Raw genomic sequence first — 19,966 nt, forward strand, 5'->3', positions numbered from 1 at the left:
CACATGTACTGGGAAATGTTTATTTAATGGGACAGAGCTCTTCATACTTGGACAGCTCAGTCAGAGGTTCTGATGACATAATCAAAATTACATCTAACTCTTTGTTCAAAAACCAAAGACTTTGCTGTATTTCAATTTTATTCAGAAAATAACAAGGGAATAATAAGCAGGTTTGGCTTTTTAAAATAAAATTCTACTTTCTTTTTTTTCTTTTTCTTTTTCTGCTGAGCACCCCCGCCCTGGGAGCAGGGCAGGAAGGTTCCTGGATTCACAATCCCCTCCGGATGTGGATATTTGGGAAGAACCTTCTCCCTGATGGCTGCACTCATGGCAGGAGCAGCCACGGCCACCTGGTTGTCTGCTCGCACGGGGAATTATTCAGCCTGGCTGTGCCACTGTTAATGAAGCTGAAGTGTGATTTCGAGGAGAAGAAGGATTCCTGCTCCTTTCCTGGGTGGGTGCTTCTATTACAAGCCCCAAAAAGTATGTGGGGCCTTTTATTTAACCAAAACCATGTGTTGTGTGCTCCGGGCACCACCGACTGCAGCTGAAGTCATTGGAGTCCTCAGAGAATGATTCATTTCCCTGTTAGAGCAGAACTAGGACGAGGTTTAGGTCTAGGACTGCAGCTAGAGCAGAACTAGAATGAGGTTTAGATCTAGGACTGCAGCTAGAGCAGAACTAGAATGAGGTTTAGATCTAGGACTGCAGCTAGAGCAAGAACTAGAACGAGGTTTAGATTTAGGATTACAGCTAGAGCAGAACTAGAGCGAGGTTTAGGTCTAGGACTGCAGCTAGAGCAGAACTAGAACAAGGTTTAGGTCTAGGACTGCAGCTAGAGCAGAACTAGAACAAGGTTTAGGTCTAGGACTGCAGCTAGAGCAGAACTAGAACGAGGTTCAGGTCTAGGACTACAGCTAGAGCAGAACTAGAGCGAGGTTTAGATCTAGGATTACAGCTAAATGCTAATCCATGTGCAAATGGGATGGGAAGGATTCAGCCTCTCTGTTCATCCTCTCTGAAAAATCGACCTGATGCTCTTTAGGGAGCTGCTGTGCCGGAATTCAGCCAGGAAAAGTCGGGATGTGGAACATGCCAGGTTGCCCTGGGATGGAATGTGGCTCATCCTGGCTCCACAGCCGTCCCAGCAGGGCCAGGCCAGCCCTCAGCATCCAGACCCTGGCGTCCCGCCCTCCTCCCACCAAACATTGCTGGGAAGCCACAGGGTTTTCCCTTTCTGTCTCAGTCTCCCCGTTTGTAAAACAGCCCCGAGTTGTCTGTGCTGGCAAACCACAGGGAGAATATTTGTACGAAGGCAGCTCCGTGGGGACTGAAGCTGTGGGCAGAGGTCGGGGTGGTCACCCTGTCCCAGTCCCCAGGCGTGCCCAGGAGTGGGACACGGGGCAGACACATCATTCCCTCCCACAGCAAGAATTCCCATCCTGGAAAAACCACTGTGGTTTTCATTTAAGGTGGGTTTTTGGGCAGCCTCTGGCCACAAGTGAGAAAAGGTTCTGTTTATCTCCCAGGGCCAGGCCTCCAGCCTTTATCACCCCCAGCCTGTTTATCCCTCTGCACCCGAATCCCCTGGGGCCAGAGGCTGCACCCCAGCACTGGGGGGAAATCGAGCACGTTGAGAACAAGAGGGAACTCTGTTTTTTGGGGTCTTCAATCCTCCCCTGGCTTGCTCAGTTCTGCTGCAAGTGGAGAATAAAACAAGTGTGAGGGTCGGAGCAGGAGCTTGGCTGAACTCCTGCCCTCTGGCCTTGGAGAGAAGGGAGTGTGCCGTGTGGAATTCCCACAGGGAATGAGCAGTAAATGTGTGACGGGCAAGCTGAGCCTTATCAGCTCAGTTAATGGGTAACCTCCTCCTCGCCGACATTCAGACCCTCAGAATGTTCCTGTCCGTCTGACTCAGCTTCTGTTTGTTCAACACGCAGCTCTACCAGAGACTGGGGCTGTGGGGGCTCTAATCTCCCCTCCCAGAGCGTCTCTGTCGGGCTGTGACCCTCAGCACACCCCGGGAGCTGCTCGGGTACGTGACCATTCACGTTTTGTTTTTGAACATCACCATCCAGTTTTGCCTTCAGTTCTGTGCTGCCTCCTGCCTGTTTTGGCGCCTGGGAGGGCTCTGGGGCCGGATGATAATTTTGACCTTCCCCCCCTTCCTCCTGACAAACGAATTATTTGGCTCATAAATTCCAAGTTCCTCTTTGAAACAGAAAAAAAAAAAAAAAAAAAAAGAGCTCTGGCAAGCGGCGAGCTTCACGAGACCGGAGCTCAATTCCCCACTGCACCTTCCTTGGGCAAGCCTGGGCAAGCCACTCTGGCCCTCCGTGCCTCAGTTTCCCCTCTGCGGTGAGAGGTGCTCAGATTTCTGTCCTCACTCCCTTTGCCTGCTTTATTTTTGGGGTTTGTGGGGTGCTCAGGGCAGGTAGGTGAATTTTTCCCTTTCCCGAGGCAGCTTCCCAGCCTCTGAGCAGGCACCCTCTGGGCTGGGGAGAGGTCAGATAAGCCCTTCTCCTTCCCCGCCAGCCCAGCGCCCTAAAACCAAGGGAAAATTAACAGTAAAAGCAGAGTCTGAGCTCAGATCTCCCCTCTCCCTTTGTCTCCTCTCCTCCCTTCCCTCCCCTCGAAGCAGGACTTGAAAGGAGCTGTGGGATGGAGGAGAGAGCGAGGGTTTTGCAAAAATCCAAATTCAAACCCTTTATCCAAACTCCTCCGTGTCCAAACTCCCTTTCCAAATTGTGTATCCAAACACCTCCCTCTCCAAATTTCCTTTCCAAACCCCACATCCATCTGCCAGCTTGGAAACTGGAGCAGGAACTGGAGCAGAAACTTCTGGCTCAGCAGGTTGAAACAATGGGTTAAATCCAGCTTTTTCCTAACTTGGAAAGTCCCATCCCTCAAACCTCCATGAGGGGACAGAGCTGCTGCTGCTCCCTCTCCAGGCACAGCTACAAAATCAAACTAAAAATTTATTTTGGGCGTTAAACACCGAGAACACCTTGAATCTTTTATCCCAAATTTCTCAGAGCACGTGGATTGGCATTCTCCAGCCAAATTTTAATTTACATCTTGTAAGGATATAATGTTTTTTTCCCACAGCTGAATTTCCAGGAGGGATTGTGCTGGTTTGGGCTGGGCTGGAGCCCAGGTTTATTTAATTTTGCTCACAGGAGCTGTTTTGGGTCCGTGCTGAGTCCAGGGTTGTTTAAAGTGAGATGTTTGCAGTGTTTCTGAGCAGGCTACAAAACTTCCAGGCTTTTCCTGCTCCCGGTGGGACAGGAAGCAAGGCTTTGGGAGGGGACACAGCTGAGGCCAGGGATGTTCCTGACCACGGGGACGTCAGCAGTGCAAAACTGGGGAAAAATCACGGAATCCTGGAATGGTTTGGGTGGGAAGGGCTCACCCAGTGCCACCCCCTGCCATGGCAGGGACACCTCCCACTGTCCCAGGGCACTCCAAGCCCTGTCCAGCCTGGCCTGGGACACTTCCAGGGATCCAGGGGCAGCCACAGCTTCCCTGGGAAATTCAGGAATTCCTTCCCAATGCTCCATCTAAGCCTGGCCTCTGGCAGTGGGAAGCATTCCCTGTGTCCTGCCCCTCCAGGCCGTGTGAACTGTCCCTGTCCCACCTCCTCCCTCCAGGCACTGGGAGGCCACCACGAGGCCACCCCAAACCTTCTCCAGGCTGGGCAATCCCAGCTCTGCCAGCCTTTCCTCGCGGGCACGGCTCCATCCCGCTGAGCCCCGCTGAGCAGGAGCTGCAATGAGGGATGCAGGGCTCCAGGCAGCTCTTGCAGATGCAGTTTGTTGTGCCCAGGACTCCCAGCAGCCCAGGCCGTGGTGGCAGAGCCTGTGCCTGCAGTGGCAGCTGCAGCTGCAGGCAGCCTGGGGACCCCGAGCTCAGGGCACAAATGCATTATACACTTTTATTTGCTGAGCATCTTAACACAGTAGAACCAATCTACACCTTAACCTTCACCTACAGCCTATCATAACTACTGCAATTACCATATTCATGCTACTGTTCTCCAGTCACTAAAGTTAGTACATTACAGTTTGAGCTAGAAGTTGTTTTTCGGTTTTCTTGCAGTGGAAAATTCTGAGACCTTTTTTTCTTCTTGCATCATCTGCTGGTTTGTTTGCCTGTGCTATCTTTCTGCTTGGTAAAAACGTTTTGTTGTTTGAGGTGGGTTTATCCTTTGCTCTAAGTGATAAAAACCCCTTCTAGCTAACAGACCCTTTGTCTCCTTGGTTATCCAGCAAGAGTGGCTCAGCAATTCTTTCCTTCTTTATCAAACCTTGCTTCCATCTCTATTCCTCCCTCAACTTCTACATCCAGAAATCTTTCTGCTAAGCACACGGATCTGTGAGAGTTCCTTGTTTAACTCTCATCCTTCCCAGCACCTCTGGATGGCCCCAGCAGCTCCAGGTCCTTCCCGCGCTGTGTCCCGGGGGGGGTCACACCTGAGGGGGCACAGGGGAAGCAGGAACGCTTGGAGTGCTGGCATTTATTTGGAATTCTGGGATTTATCTTCTCAAAATTGTGTGCTGGATCCCTGCGTCCCTGGGAAGAGCAGAGGGGTTTATTTGGAATGATTTATCTCCCTAAAACTGTGTGCTGGATCCCTGCTTCCCTGGGAAGGGCAGAAGGATTTATTTGGAATTCTGGAATTTATTTGGAATTCTGGGATTTATCTTCTCAAAATTGTGTGCTGGATCCCTGCGTCCCTGGGAAGAGCAGAGAGGTTTATTTGGAATGATTTATCTCCCCAAAACTGTGTGCTGGATCCTGCTTCCCCATGAAGGTGGGAGGGAAAGCAGAACATTTGGAATGCTGGGATTTATTTGGAATGCTGGGATTTATTTGGAATGCTGGGATCTATTTGGAATGCTGGGATTTATTTGGAATGCTAGGGCTTTTCTTCCCAAATCCATGTGCTGGAACCTTGCTTCCCCATGAAGGTCGGAGGGAAAGCAGAACATTTGGAATGCTGGGATTTATTTGGAATGCTGGGATTTTTCTTCCCAAATCCCTGTGCTGGATCCCAGTTTCCCTGGGAAGGGCTGAACAACTGAAAGCAGGGAAGGAATTCCTTGTTTTGCATCCCTCACCTACCTCAGAAAATATATTAAAATAGATAATATATAAAAATACAATTCTATATAATATAATACTAAATAGGATAATATAATAAATATAATAATATAATTAATACAGCATAAAATTATATACAATAATATAATGATAAATATAAAAATAAATAGGAAATTTTGGAAGGAGCTAAAAATAGATCCTGCCTGTGCTGAGTCATTCCCTGATTTCCATGGATGGGTTTGAAGGCAGCTCTGGAGCTGCTGCCTTCCCTGGGGCTGCCACAGCCAAATCCTGGCCACTTTGCACCAATGTCATTTACATATAATATGTATAGATATATAATGTTACATCAAATTCCATATAAATTGTACATTGCACAAAAATATAGAATATATAGTGATATTATACAATATATACAATGACATTATTATATATTTATAATAACATCTTGAATTAGATCCATTGTATACTAAATTATTATATTATATTATATTATATTATATTATATTATATTATATTATATTATATTATATTATATTATATTATATTATATTATATTATATTATATTATTTTTGTATCCTGATGTGATATAATATCTGATTATAATATTATATATAATATTGTATTATATAATATAAATTAATTATCTATAATATAGTATTATGGATTATACTTATACTATATTATTATATACTAATTAATATGTAGTTATGATACTATAGATTAATTGACAAAAATTGTATTAGTTTATGTTAAATGTACATTATGTCATATGTTATAATATATTATAATTAATATATAAATAATTTAATTATTATATGTATAATATATTATATATTATATAACATTATATATTATCTAGTATATAGTATATATTGTATACTATATATATTAATATTATATTAACATTATATATAATATAATTATTAATAGATATACTAATATAATTTATAATATATTTTATTATATATTATAGATTATTATATAATTTATGTTAAATGTACATTATATGTTAGATTATAATTAATATATAATTAATTTAATTATTATATTTATAATACATTATATATTATATTATATTATATATTATCTTGTATATAGTATATATTGTATACTATATATATTATATTAACATTATATATAATTATATTATTAATATTATATATAATAACATTATAGATAATAATATGATATATAATATATTTTATTATATATTATTTTATATATAATAAAAATTAAAAATAAGAAAAATAATAATTATAAAATAATAAAAATGTTCTATTATGAAAGTTAAAAGTATACATTTATTCTCTATACAGTGTATATGGGAAATACATATTATGTGTAGAGTTATTCTCTATATTCCCAATTAGCCCAAGCCCCGGCCCCTCACCGCTGGCCTTGACACCATTTATGACACCCATCCATGACGTCACGGTGACGTCACCCGCACACTCCGGGCGGCGATTGGGGGCGGGGCCTTGACCCTCCCCGGGCCGTACCACAGCGGGGGCTGACGGGGGGGGACGGCGCGGCCCACCCCAAGCGACGCGGGGGGGGCGCGGGTGGCACCGCGCACGCGCCGTGCGCGTCTCCCCTGAGGCGGGCGGGCGGCCGGGCCGGGCGGAGGCCGCGGCCGAGCCGGGGGCTCGCGTAGATGTGCAGCCCGGGGGAGGCCCCCCCTGGGCCGGCCCCGGCCGGGGACCTGCCCCCGGAGTGGGAGACGGATGACGAGCGCATGGCCTTCCTGTTCTCGGCCTTCAAGCAGAGCCGCGAGGTGAACAGCACCGAGTGGGACAGCAAGATGGCCTTCTGGGTCGGGCTGGTTCTGGCCCGCGGCCGGCGGCGCGGCGCCGTCAGGACGTGCCTGAGGGAGCTGCAGAACGGCTTCGAGCGGCGCGGCAGCGTCCCCCTGGGGCTCGGCACCGTCCTCAGGGAGCTGCTGAGGTAAAGGAGGGTGCGGGGGGTGCCGGGGATGCGGCTGCCGGGGGATCCGGGCCGGGCCGGGCCGGGCCGGGCTGGGCTCCAGGGGGAATTCTGCTCTGGGTCCCACAGGAGCTGTGGCTGCCCCGCGCCTGGAGGTGTCCAGGGCCGGCTTGGACGGGGCTTGCAGTAGCCTGAGGCAGCAGAAGGTGTGCCTGGCGTGGCACTGCTGGGGTTTAAGGGCCTTCCAACCCAGAGCAGTCTGAGATTCCGTGAATTGCGGCTCGTGGTGTGTGTGTCTGTGTGGAATTTGGGAGGCCGAGCTGGCCAGGGCATCAGAGCTCAGCCAGGGCCTCGCAGGAGGTGTGGGAGGACAGGAATGCTCCCACAGGGATATCGCTGTTGAATGGCGGATGTTCCCTGGGGTGTTGTGGTGTCGCAGCCGCTGAGGGCACTGGCGGTGTGTTGGGCTGGTGTTTGCAGCCAGAGGTTTTGTGCTGTGAAACAGGAGCGCGGGACTGGCACCTCGCAGAGGCTCAGAACAGCAGGAGCTCTGTCGGTGACCTGAAAATTAAAACCAGTGGATCTGAGAAGCTGCTGTTGCAATTTAATATAAAAACGGAATTATTCTGAAATGGCTGATTGCCCCTAAAACTGACCCTCCTGTTGATCCCCTCCTGTGATGCCTCATCAGTTTCGAGTAGAAAACTGGGAGAAACTTGCAAAACGGGGAAAAAAGAGTAATGGAATCTCAGATCTGAGCTGGATTTGGTGATAGAAAATGCCACTGGAGTGGAGGATGTGCAGGACATCCAGGGTTTAGATGGCTGTGTTCAGTTCCACGTGAATTATCTTCTCCCCAGACGTGGGAAGCTCCAGAGGGAGTCAGACTTCATGGCCAGTGTGGACAGCAGCTGGATCTCGTGGGGCGTGGGAGTTTTCATCCTGAAGCCCCTCAAGTGGACCCTGTCCAGCGTGCTGGGGGACAGCAAAATCCCCGAGGAAGAGGAGGTTCTGATCTACGTGGAGCTGCTGCAGGTGAGTGTTGTGGAGATTGTGCATCTCCAGGAGAGCCAGGAGTCATTTCACGTGCTGGGAAGAAGGGCTCAGGGCTGAGCAGATCTTCCTTGGTGCTCCTGGACAGAGATGGGTGGAGTGACTTGGGAAGTGATGTAGATGTTCCTTGGAAATGATGGAGCTGCTCCAAGGGCTGGGAGAGCTGGGGGTGCTCACCTGGAGAAGAGAAACTCCAGGGAGGGCTCAGAGCCTGAAGGGGCTCCAGGAGAGCTGGAGAGGGATTGGACAGGGACGGAGGGACAGGACACCGGGAATGGCTCCCTTTGTCAGAGGGCAGGGCTGGATGGGAGATTGGGAAGGCATTCCTGGCTGGAGGGTGGGATGGAATTCCCAGGGAGCTGGGGCTGCCCCTGGATCCCTGGCAGTGCCCGAGGCCAGGCTGGAGCCCCCTGGGACAGTGGGAGGTGTCCCTGCCATGGCAATTTGGGATTTCAGGCCCTTCCATCCCAACCCATTCCATGGTTCTGGCAATGACTTCTCACTGACTCCAGGAAGAGGCAGGGACACAATTCCTGGCTTGTCAGGGAGGCAAGAGCTGTGCTGGGAGCCAGCTGTGCATGCCAGGCTGGAGCTCCTGCCCGTGCAGGAATGAGGAGCTCTGAGCCCGAGCTCCATCTGCTGCAGGGGTGAGCAGGGCATGGAGCAGTCACTGTCACAGACATATTTCATGAAAAATCCTTTTGCCAAGGTCTTTTCTTCTGAGAAGCTGGGAAGCTTCAGCTTCTCCATGTTTTGCTTCTTTAGAATGTGGTTTGGAGAATTGTTTACCTACCATGTGAAATTGTTTTTACTTGGTGACCAATGACAGCCGCCTGTGCCCAGGCTGCGAGCAGCCACAAGATTTTGTTATTCATTCCTTCCTTTCCAGCCTTTTTCTCTATTCTGTTTAGTATAGCATTTAATACCATGTAATATCATAATATAATAAATCAACCTCCTGAAACAGAGAATCAAGATTCTCATCTTTTCCCTCATCCTGGGACCCTTGAACACAACCACAGCCATCCAGTGTCCCTCCTGCCCAGATTCCCTGGGCGTTATTCCAGCTGCCTTCCCATGGGATTGGAGCCTGGCCCAGCCCCTCTGTTACTCTGTGTCTGCAGAATGAGCCCTGGCCTTGCTGTGGTTGTCTGGGTTACTGTGTCCAGCAGAAATCTTGAAAGGCAGGAATTTGTATTGGGCTCAGACCTGAGGAGGGATTTCCAGGAACTTGATTGCCTGTGTGGCTCCTGTGCTGTTCCACAGCTTTTCAGGGAATGTCCATAACAGAGTTTTGGTTTTTGTGGACGACTGTTGTGGGAGTTCCCTGTGGCTCATTCTGAAATTCACTCCAGAATAAAGCAGGAAGTGTCCAAGCTGGGAGGAAGGAGGTGTGGGAGGATTTGGGAAGAGCAGGAACACTGTGTGGTCTGACAGCATCCTGTGGTGCCTTGGAGTGGCCACCGAGGACAGAGGCTAGACAGAGTTAGAAAATAAAGTGGGTATTTATTAATAAAAAACCCCAATAAATACATTAATAAAAAAATAATAATTAAATATAAATAATAATATTTAAATAAATATTTATTAATAATAAATGATATGAAAGGCCTTCAGTAGATACACCCTGGGCAGTCAGAAGCCTCCAAGGTGCACAGTGCTGATGAGTTTTTCAGACAGGTCTGTCACATTCCCATTCTCTGAAAAATCCCTTTGCTCAGGATTTTTCTCCTGGGAAGCTGAGAAGCCTCAGAGAAAAAGGAAAACAATTTTATCTCTTTGCTTCTCCTGTGTTTTGCTCCTTTGGAATGTGGTTGGGGGTTGTTTACCCACAGGTGATTGTTTCATGGGTTTGGTGTGAGTGTTTTCACTCTTTGGCCAGTCAGGGCCAGTCTGTGTCAGACTCTGGAGAGAGTCACGAGTTCCATTATTATCTTTTTAGCCTTCTGTCTGTATCCTTTCTGTATTCTTTAGTATAGTTTAGTATTCTTTAATATAATATAGTATCATAAAATAATAAATCAGCCTTCTGAGAACATGGAGTCAGATTCACCATTCCTTCCCATGTCAGGGCAACCTGCAAATGCAATACAGGAATGAGTTTGGTCCCTTTACATATCAGGGATTGGTTAATTGTCCACTTACAGCTTCAGGTCATGCAGTCCTTTACCCCCAGTTTGCTCCCCCCTTTCCCTTCTGTTGATGCTTTTTGGGGCTGGGGCAGCAGAGTGTCCCTGGATCTCAGGCTGGAGGGATTGTTCTGTGTGCCCAAAATGTGAAGGCAGTGACTGACACTCTGTGGAGCTCAGAGCTGTGCACTAAGGCAGTGCAGGATGTGGGAATAGCAGAGGTGAGGTGCTGAGGCAGCCCTGGCTCCCTTGCAGGAGAAGGCAGAGGAAGTTTATCGCCTGTACCAGAGCTCTGCCCTCTCTTCCCACCCCGTGGTCGCCCTGTCCGAGCTGCGCTCCCTCTGCGCCGGCCTCTGCCCCGACGAAAGGACCTTCTACTTGTTGCTGCTCCAGCTGCAGAAGGAGAAGAGGGTCACCATCCTGGAACAGAACGGAGAGAAGGTACAGGGTCCAGGTGACTGCTTTTGGGTGGTGTCATCCCTGTTTGCCTTCCATCTGCCTGCAGAGAGATGGATTTTAGCCATTTTGCTGAAATGGATGTTGTCTGTCTGGAAAGGTAAAGTGCATGTGCTCCAGTGTTGTAACCTGGTTGTAGGTGACAAGAAATCTTATTCTGGCATGGCAGATTCTTTAAACATTTATAATAATTCGGATTTAAGAGTTAAAAACATGGCAGACCCTGCAGGTTGATTATTCCCAACCACACAAACTCCACACCTCTCGAACCAGCGTGGAATTCCACATTTTTGAAAAGCTTTTTAAGTTTGTCACTTCCTACAGAGGTGCAGGCACTCAGCTCTGAGGTTGCACTTTCCCTGTAGTGCTCTGAAGTCCTTGGGAGCCTGTCATTCCCTTCCACTTCCAGAATCCAGGGACAGCTTTAAATCTTCCAGGTGTTCCATTGAGGCCTTTTGTTTCCACACTGCTGGTCCTGATCCTAGTCTGATATTAAACCCTGTGTTGACTGGGACATCCTCGTGACTCCAGGGCCTAAACTGGGAGTGCAAAAACTTCTTTTCCTTCCTTCCAAGTGAAACTATTCCTAATTGAGATTTCTGGGAAGTGACTGCAGCCTGTGCTGCTCTGGTTTCAGATTGTGAAGTTTGCCCGAGGCCTGCACGCCAAGGTGTCCCCAATGAATGATGTGGACATTGGAGTTTATCAGCTGATGCAGAGTGAGCAGCTGCTGTCACAGAAGGTGGAGTCCCTTTCCCAGGAAGCAGAGAAGTAATTTGGGGAAGGGTGGTGGGAACAACATCTGTGGGATGTAGAACTCTGGGACACAATTAGAAGCTGCTTTCTCCTGTTGTTCTTTCCTGTTCATAAACAAAACTGTCACAGCCGTGTGCTGGGGCACCTTTTCCAGCCTTTGTTCCCTGTTCCCTATAAAAACAAGGTGCAGGGAATGTTTGCAAGGCTGTGGGGAGTGTTTGCAAGGATTTGGAATGCAGTCAAGGACCTGTGGGAACCAGCAGTGGTTTGAGGGGGGTTGTATCCAAAGTGCAGTGTTGTGGTCCCCTCAGAGAGAGGGGAGGGTGGCTGTGGGTTGTGAAAAAAGGAAGAAATTTCCTTTCCTTTCTCCTTTTTCCCTCTTGCAGGTGTAAAGAGGACGCCAGGAGTGCTTGCAGAGCTGGGAAGAAGCAGCTGGTGAGTGGAGTTACCAGGGAAATGTCCTGGAGCTGCTCCAGGACTGCGGATCGTGCCCAGGGTTAAACCTGGGGGCTTCAGCCCCGGGGTGTTGGAGTGGTGGCCCTGAAGCCAAAGCTCTCCTTAAGTCAAGGATTTATTTTTCCAGAGTCAGGTGATGAAGGGAGTTGGAAATAAACTCTTCAACCCACTTGTTTTGTGTGTGCCTCAGGGATTCCTGGTTGATTTGGGGTTTTTTGATGACACTTCCAATCCCAGAATATCCCAAGTTGGAAGGGACCCACTCAGAATCATCAAAATCCAACTCCTGGCTCCTGTTTTTTTTAATGTTAAACACATTTGTCAGTTAAATTTTTTTTCTGGACGTGATTATTTCTGAGCAAATTTAACACAAACACAGATTTCACAACCTGTCTCTGCTTTTCCCTGCTTCTTGTGTGCTGCAACATGCTACAAATACCTGCTTTTAATCAGCATGAAATTCCACAAATTCCTTTTTTTGAAGAAAACTTCAACACCCAGGAATGGGAATGGCTGCAGGTGCCAGCTGAAATATTTCAGGTGGCATATTTTAGATGTTAAAGCTGAAATGTTTAGATGTTTATTGTTTAGCTGGAATATTTGAGGCCTGCCTTTTGCAGCTTTCCCAAAACCCTCTGATTTTAAGGACTCCCACACCACGGTGCCAGCAGGAATTACTGGAGTCACCGAAGTGGGAATAAGCAAAGGGGAGGGGAGAATTCCCAGATTTGTGTGTGAAGCTGAGCTGAGGGCTCTGTGTGTGAGCTGAGGGCTCTGTGTGTGTGTGTGTTTGTGAAGCTGAGGTCTGTGTATGAGCTGAGGTCTTTGTGTGTGTGTGGTTTGTGAAGCTAAGGGCTCTGTGTGAGCTGAGCTATCTGTGTTTGTGAAGCTGAACTCTTTCTGTGTATGAGCTGAGGTATCTGTGTGTGTTTGTGAAGCTGAGCTCGCTCTCTGTGTTTGTGATCTGAGCTTTCTCTGTGATCTGAGCTCTCTGTGATCTGAGCTCTCTCTGTGTGTTTGTGTGTGAGCTGAGCTGTGGCTGTGTATGTGTGAGCTGAGCTCTGTGTGTGTGTTTGTGAAGCTGAGCTCTCTCTCTGTGTGCTCTGAGCTCTCTGTGTGTGTGTGTGCTCTGAACTCTCTCTCTCTGTGATATGAGCTCTCTGTGTGTGTTTGTGAAGCTGAGCTCTGTGTGTGAGCTGAGCTCTGTGTGTGTGTGTATGTGAAGCTGAGCTCTCTCTCTCTGCATGCTCTGAGCTCTGTGTGTGTGTGTGAAGCTGAGCTCTCTGTGTGTGAGCTGAGCTCTGTGTGTGTGTGAGCTGAGCTCTCTCTGTGTATGCTCTGAGCTCTGTGTGTGTGTGAGCTGAGCTCTCTCTGTGTATGCTCTGAGCTCTCTCTCTGTGCTCTGATCTCTGTCTGTGTCCCCGGCAGGCCCTGAGGTGCCTCAAGTCCAAGCGGAGGACGGAGCGGCGCATCGAGGAGCTGCACTCCAAGCTGGATGCGGTGCAGGGAATCCTGGATCGGATCTACGCCTCCCAGACCGACCAGATGGTACCGAGGGCTCCTCCCTGGGCTCCTCCCCCGGCTCCTTCCCCTCGTGCCTTCACCTGAGGGGTGGGATTTACCCTCTGCGTGAAGCTCCCTCCATGTCCTGCTGTTTCTCCAGGGATGCTGCTTGGGAAGCAGCTCTGGAGAGGAGCTCCCTCTGTTTTCATCAGCCTTGTGCATGTTTGTCTTTTATTTTTAATTTCAAGGTATTTAATGCCTACCAGCCTGGAGTCCATCAGCATTGTGCATGTTTGTCTTTTATTTTTAATTTCAAGGTATTTAGTGCCTACCAGCCTGGAGTTCATGAGCATTGTGCATCCTCATCTCTTTTATTTTGAATTTCCAGGTGTTCAATGCCTACCAGGCTGGAGTGGGAGCTCTGAAGCTTTCCATGAAGGATGTGACTGTGGAGAGGGCAGAGAACCTGGTGGATCAGATCCAAGAGGTACCAGAACAGCCAGGGGGGTGGGGATGTTCCCAAGAAACCTGCCCAGATATTAATTAATTATGAATTCTTTGGTTGCTTTTAATTATTTAGTTTTTTCCCTTTGTGGCACTACAGCAAACTGACTTAATTTTGAGCTGAAACATCAACAAGAAGATTTTTGTGTCTTGGTTTTGCTGCAATGTATTTTAATTTATTTTAAATTTGCATTTTGTTGGGTTTTTTGATAGCAATAGTGGGGAAACACCCAGCTTTCCTGGAAAGTCTTTAGGTATATTAAAAATACAAATCAAACCTTTAGAAGCTGGAATGTAACTGTGTGCATGAAACAGCCTGACATTTTATTTTATTATTTTTATTATTTTATTTTATTCTGGGTTTTTAAATGTTTTATTCTATTTATTCTATTTTTGGTTTATTTATTCTGTTTTTATTTTATTCTATTCCCTTCTATTTTATTCCATTCTTTTTTATTCTATTATATTTTAATTTTAGTTTTATTTTATTTTATATTTATTCCATTTTGGTTTTTTAAAATTTTATTCTATTTATTTATTTCTCTATTCTATTTCATTTATTCTATTTCATTTAATTTTATTTCATTGTTTGTTTAATTTTCATAGGTTGGATTTGATGATCTCAAAGGTCTTTTCCAACCTAGTCAATTCTGTAATTCTGTAATCTGCATTTCAGTGAGGGAAAGGAGTTAATTCTGCAGGAATTGAAGTGAGCAGAGCAGTCTGGCAGTCTGAGCTGCTGTGAGAAACAGCCAAGGATTAATTTTTTAGCACCATCAGCTCAAACTGAGCCTTCAGCTCGAGCTGAGGGGCTGCAAGATGTCATGGCTGGGATGTGTTGGTCTTCAGCTTCCTGTTCTGGAGCCCAAGCTGCAATTGCAACTCCAGATTTCTGTGAAAAAGCTCCAATCAGAGCAATATTTTTACTCCCACTGTGAAATTGTGCTTTGGGTTTGATCCTCAGTGTGCCATCCTTGGTTTTGTTATTTATTATTATGAAATGATCTTCATGTTCCTTGTGAAAACCAAGGTGGGAATGTCTTCTGCACCAATTCCTGCTGCCTTCAGGCCAGGTTCTGATTTTGTTTGTTATTTCTGCTTTTGATGAATCAGCTACAGTAGGGCACAAAGTTGATTTCTAATCTTATCTGATTGTGTTTATTTTACCTCAGCTTTGTGACACTCAAGATGAAGTGGCCCAGACTCTGGCTGGAGTGGGGATCAATGGTCTGGGTATGTCCTGGGTGTTTTATCCTTTGCTCCCTCTCATCCCTCCCTCCCTCCTTTCCCTGACTGCCTCCTTTCCCTGCTCCCTCCTTTCCCTGACTGCCTCCTTTCCCTGACTGCCTCCTTTCCCTGACTGCCTCCTTTCCCTGCTCCCTCCCTTCCCTGCTCCCTCCCCACATTCAGCAGCTTCCTGGGGGAATAAACTCTTCCCCAAATACCGAAGTTGGTGCCTTGAGGGCAGTGGGAGCAGGGAGTTCTCCCCTCTCACAGTTTCTTCGTCTCCAAATCCTCGTGGTCCCTGTTTGGGGCTGGATTTCAGTTCAAAGCTGGGTAATGTCGGTTTAAATCTATTTTTAGGGTGGCTGCTGCTTTGTTTTGCTGAAGTGATGAGCTTTTTCCTCTGGCCTGGTTGCTGCTGCAGCTTGTTTGCCTCTGCTGAAAGGTGCCAGAGCTTCTTGGCCTCAGTGCCAAAAAAAAAATTCTCCTCCCTCAGATCAGGAGACTGAATTTTCAGTCCTTTAAAAGAAGTACAGGAAATTCCTTGTGAGTAACAATGGATGGAAGGAATAACAGCCTTGTTTTGGATCTCAGTCTGTGCCGTGAGGATGCCACTGAATTCTCCTTGGAGCTGAAATATTTTCTTTGCTCAGCAGAGATGGACTCTGAGGAGCTGGAGAAGGAGCTGGACAGTCTCCTGCAGGACTCGAGCAAGGATTCCCTGGATCTGCCTCCCGTGCCCCAGAAGGTGCTGAGTGCCCCCATCTCTGATGCCGAGCTGGAGGCTGAGCTGGAGCAGCTCTCTGTGTCTGCTGGAGGTGGGAATGCAGCAGGGCCTGGGAGGGGCTGCTGGGGGAGCTGGGACAGCCCTGGGCAGCACGGGGGTCAGCAGAGACCTGGGAGAGCTGGGAACTGTGCCTGGATCCTGGCTCTGCAGAGCTAAACCCAGTCCTGGGAGAGCTGGGAACTGTGCCTGGATCCTGGCTCTGCAGAGCTAAACCCAGTCCTGGGAGAGCTGGGAATTGTGCCTGGATCCTGGTTCTGCAGAGCTGAACCCAGTCCTGGGAGAGCTGGGAATTGTGCCTGGATCCTGGCTCTGCAGAGCTAAACCCAGTCCTGGGAGAGCTGGGAACTGTGCCTGGATCCTGGCTCTGCAGAGCTAAACCCAGTCCTGGCAGAGCTGGGAACTGTGCCTGGATCCTGGCTCTGCAGAGCTAAACCCAGTCCTGGGAGAGCTGGGAATTGTGCCTGGATCCTGGCTCTGCAGAGCTAAACCCAGTCCTGGGAGAGCTGGGAACTGTGCCTGGATCCTGGTTCTGCAGAGCTGAACCCAGTCCTGGGAGAGCTGGGAACTGTGCCTGGATCCTGGCTCTGCAGAGCTAAACCCAGTCCTGGGAGAGCTGGGAATTGTGCCTGGATCCTTTAGCTTCTGCAGAGCTAAACCCAGTCCTGGGAGAGCTGGGAATTGTGCCTGGATCCTGGCTCTGCAGAGCTAAACCCAGTCCTGGGAGAGCTGGGAATTGTGCCTGGATCCTGGCTCTGCAGAGCTAAACCCAGTCCTGGGAGAGCTGGGAACTGTGTCTGGATCCTTTAGCTTCTGCAGAGCTAAACCCAGTCCTGGGAGAGTTGGGAATTGTGCCTGGATCCTGGCTCTGCAGAGCTAAACCCAGTCCTGGGAGAGCTGGGAATTGTGCCTGGATCCTGGCTCTGCAGAGCTAAACCCAGTCCTGGGAGAGCTGGGAATTGTGCCTGGATCCTGGCTCTGCAGAGCTAAACCCAGTCCTGGGAGAGCTGGGAACTGTGTCTGGATCCTTTAGCTTCTGCAGAGCTAAACCCAGTCCTGGGAGAGTTGGGAATTGTGCCTGGATCCTGGCTCTGCAGAGCTAAACCCAGTCCTGGGAGAGCTGGGAATTGTGCCTGGATCCTGGCTCTGCAGAGCTAAACCCAGTCCTGGGAGAGCTGGGAATTGTGCCTGGATCCTGGCTCTGCAGAGCTAAACCCAGTCCTGGCAGAGCTGGGAATTGTGCCTGGATCCTTTAGCTTCTGCAGAGCTAAACCCAGTCCTGGGAGAGCTGGGAATTGTGCCTGGATCCTGGCTCTGCAGAGCTAAACCCAGTCCTGGCAGAGCTGGGAATTGTGCCTGGATCCTGGCTCTGCAGAGCTAAACCCAGTCCTGGCAGAGCTGGGAATTGTGCCTGGATCCTTTGCCGGAGGTGGAGGGAAAGCTGAAGGCTCTGTGAGGGAGCTGCTGCTTGGACTAATTGCTTTTTTAAATTTAACTAAATTGTACAAGGCCAGGCAGTGTTGGAAGGGATAAACCTGAATTTTCTAAGGAGGATTTGTCCAGCACTCAGCATCTTCCCTGGAATGCTCTTTGTGTGGGACCTGCTTAAACTGGGCTTCATTTACTGATAAGGAAATGAGTAATAAGAATTATAAATAAATAATGTCTTATGATTCATTAATGATCTTTCTGGGTCCCTTCCAACTCGGGATATCCTGTGATTTGGTCAGAGTGAATGACCAGAGTTCATGGGCTTGAGCTGAGCTTTCCCTTCACCTGTCTTGGACAGTTTGTTTTCCTTTTGGGAATCTGGTCATGAACAATTCCACAGGATTGGCCATGTGGTGTTCCTTCTGTTTGGGCAGGTTATAACCCTGATTTCCAAGGCATTCCCTGGAAATTTCCAGTGCCTGTTCCACATGGAACGTGTGATCCCAGGGGGATGGAACGTGTGCTCCCCAGGGGATGGAGCAGAGCACGGAGGCACCTGGGCACTCTGGAGTTGTATTGGGTGCTTGTGGATGTGTGTGGTGAGTTCTGATCTCTTCTCTGTTGCAATTCCCTTCACAGATCTGGCACAAAAGACTCCCTCTGCTTCTTCTGAACCCAAAACAGCTCTGGGACTGAATCTCTGAAGAGCCAACAGAATCCTGTTGCTGCAGTTTGGGAAGCGTCTCAATGTTCCTTAACTGATGACCAGAACTTCCAAGGAGAGGGGGACACCCCCTGTGCTCCTGGATCTGTCTTTGCTCAGCAGCAGGAGCTCCTGCCGTGACAATCCACTCTGGACCTGGCCCCAGCTGGTGTTTGTCATCTCTGTGCCAACATCTGCTCTCGATCTGACTCGTGGCCCCCAGTCACTGCCACATCCAGTCTTCCCTCCTGGGAACACAACTCCAGCCAAGATAAACTCTTCTGTGTCCATACCAGTGATCAGTTTTGGGTTTGATTTTGATTTCTCTTCCTTTGCTGTGGCTGATGTTGAGAATCTGAGTAGCAGCAGCGTTGCAGTGGCTCAGCATTTGGCTGTTTGTGTGGTTGTTTAGAACACTTGGCACATCAGTCCTGCCCTTGCAGCAGCTTGAGCACCTGGTGCTTGTTGTGTCCCTCCCTCTGGATCCTGCACTGCCAGCCAGGCACTGGAACTGCTCAGTTTGGGGAGATTTTGGTGCTGCTCAGGGAGGGCGGCAATGGCAAGCACAGGACAAAAGAATCCCTCTCTCTGTAATGACATTAAGGCCTTAAAAGGGAGACCTGCAAAAGATTCCCCCAGAGGAGTTTCAGGCTCTTGTGGCCAAGGCTGGGCATTGCCATCCAGCCTCTTCCTGCTGGCACTTGAAATTGGAGCTGGTGGCTATTTTTGTAGCACCCCTGTAAGCAAAACTCCTTGGGAGCTGCAGGGTGATGGCTCTGAGCTGCCACGGGGGGATTTGGGGTGGGAAATGAAGGGATCCCTTGGGAGAGCACAGCTCCATGGAACAGCCTTGGCTTTGCCCTCAGCCCTGGCCCTGCACTCCCACAGGATTGTGTGTCCCCAGAAAGCCCCAAACCAGCCCCTGTGGATGTTTTTGATGCACAAAACCCTGAGCACCAGAGCTGCAGCTGCTCCAGGGCTGCCTCTCCCCCCACAGCTGAGCCCACCCCTCATCTTTTGCAGGTCACTTTTTACCCTCGCGTGCACACGGAAGCGTGGGAAGCCCAAATCCCTGAAAAACAGAGCTCCAGGAGGGGAACGTGCCCTTCCCTGGCATTCCTGAGCGTGGCAGGGGAGTGCCTGGCTGCCTGTGGATGGATCACCAGCCCTGTGCCCCTCTTCTGACTGGGAATGTGTTCCAGCAGCACTGGGAATGTATTCCCACAGCACTGGGAATGTGTCCCAACAGCAGTGGGAATGTATCCCAGTACCAGTGGGAATTTATTCCAGTACCAGTGGGAATGTGCTCCCACAGCACTGGGAATTTATTCCAGCATCACTGGGAATGTATTCCCACAGCACTGGGAATGTGTTTCAGTACCACTGGGAATGTGTTCCAGCAGCACTGGGAATGTTTTCTCACAGCACTGGGAATGTATCCCAACACTTCCACGCTGCCTCTCCAACCCCATTCCTCAGTGGCAGCCTGGGACAATGGCAATGAGCTGGAGTTTCCCCTCCTGGTGCTCATTCCGTGCCCGCTCAGCCCCAGCCCAGGGCCAGGGGTGGCACTGGGGGTGTCCCCAGGGGCTGTGTCCCCTCTGTCACCGCTCACCAGTGCAGGCTCTGCCAGGGGAGGGGGAGGCTGCACTCACTTCCCCCATGGAATGATGTACAATGACTTGAAGCTCTGTATTCCTTTCCTCTGGAAGTAAATGGGAGAAAAACCTCGGTGTTTTCTGCCTGTGTGTGACAGAAGGGGAGGGGAGGGACCCCAGGGGCTCTGGGGACTCCGGTGCTTTGTCCCTGTCCCAGCTGCTGCTCCAGCTGTGCTGGGATCCAGGGATAGTCCTGGGCTGCTTTATCCAAACCCAGACTGAGCAACTGCTCCCCCAGACTTTACCCTGAGTTTAAAAAGCCCAATATTAAATATTACC

General features: G+C 48.7%; 1 protein-coding gene across 2 annotated transcripts; it reads left to right on the forward strand.

The window, feature by feature from the left end:
• The first annotated feature begins 6,678 nt into the window (after positions 1-6,678).
• Positions 6,679-19,758, forward strand: CHMP7 (charged multivesicular body protein 7). 2 transcript variants are annotated; one of them, XM_064400391.1, is made up of 10 exons: positions 6,679-7,051; positions 7,891-8,065; positions 10,468-10,653; positions 11,306-11,439; positions 11,811-11,859; positions 13,309-13,428; positions 13,772-13,870; positions 15,060-15,120; positions 15,472-15,657; positions 15,768-15,908. In XM_064400391.1, the coding sequence occupies exons 1-9, from the start codon at positions 6,762-6,764 to the stop codon at positions 15,618-15,620; spliced, it is 1,263 nt and encodes a 420-aa protein (XP_064256461.1). In that variant the 5' UTR covers positions 6,679-6,761; the 3' UTR covers positions 15,621-15,657; positions 15,768-15,908. The 2 variants fall into 2 exon arrangements, with proteins under 2 accessions (XP_064256461.1, XP_064256460.1); XM_064400390.1 differs by lacking the exon at positions 15,472-15,657 and adding an exon at positions 17,966-19,758 and having other exon boundaries at positions 6,684-7,051; positions 15,768-15,929.
• The last annotated feature ends 208 nt before the right edge of the window (positions 19,759-19,966 follow it).

Source organism: Passer domesticus, chromosome 28, assembly GCF_036417665.1.
Source record: "Passer domesticus isolate bPasDom1 chromosome 28, bPasDom1.hap1, whole genome shotgun sequence".
Classification (NCBI taxonomy): domain Eukaryota; kingdom Metazoa; phylum Chordata; class Aves; order Passeriformes; family Passeridae; genus Passer; species Passer domesticus.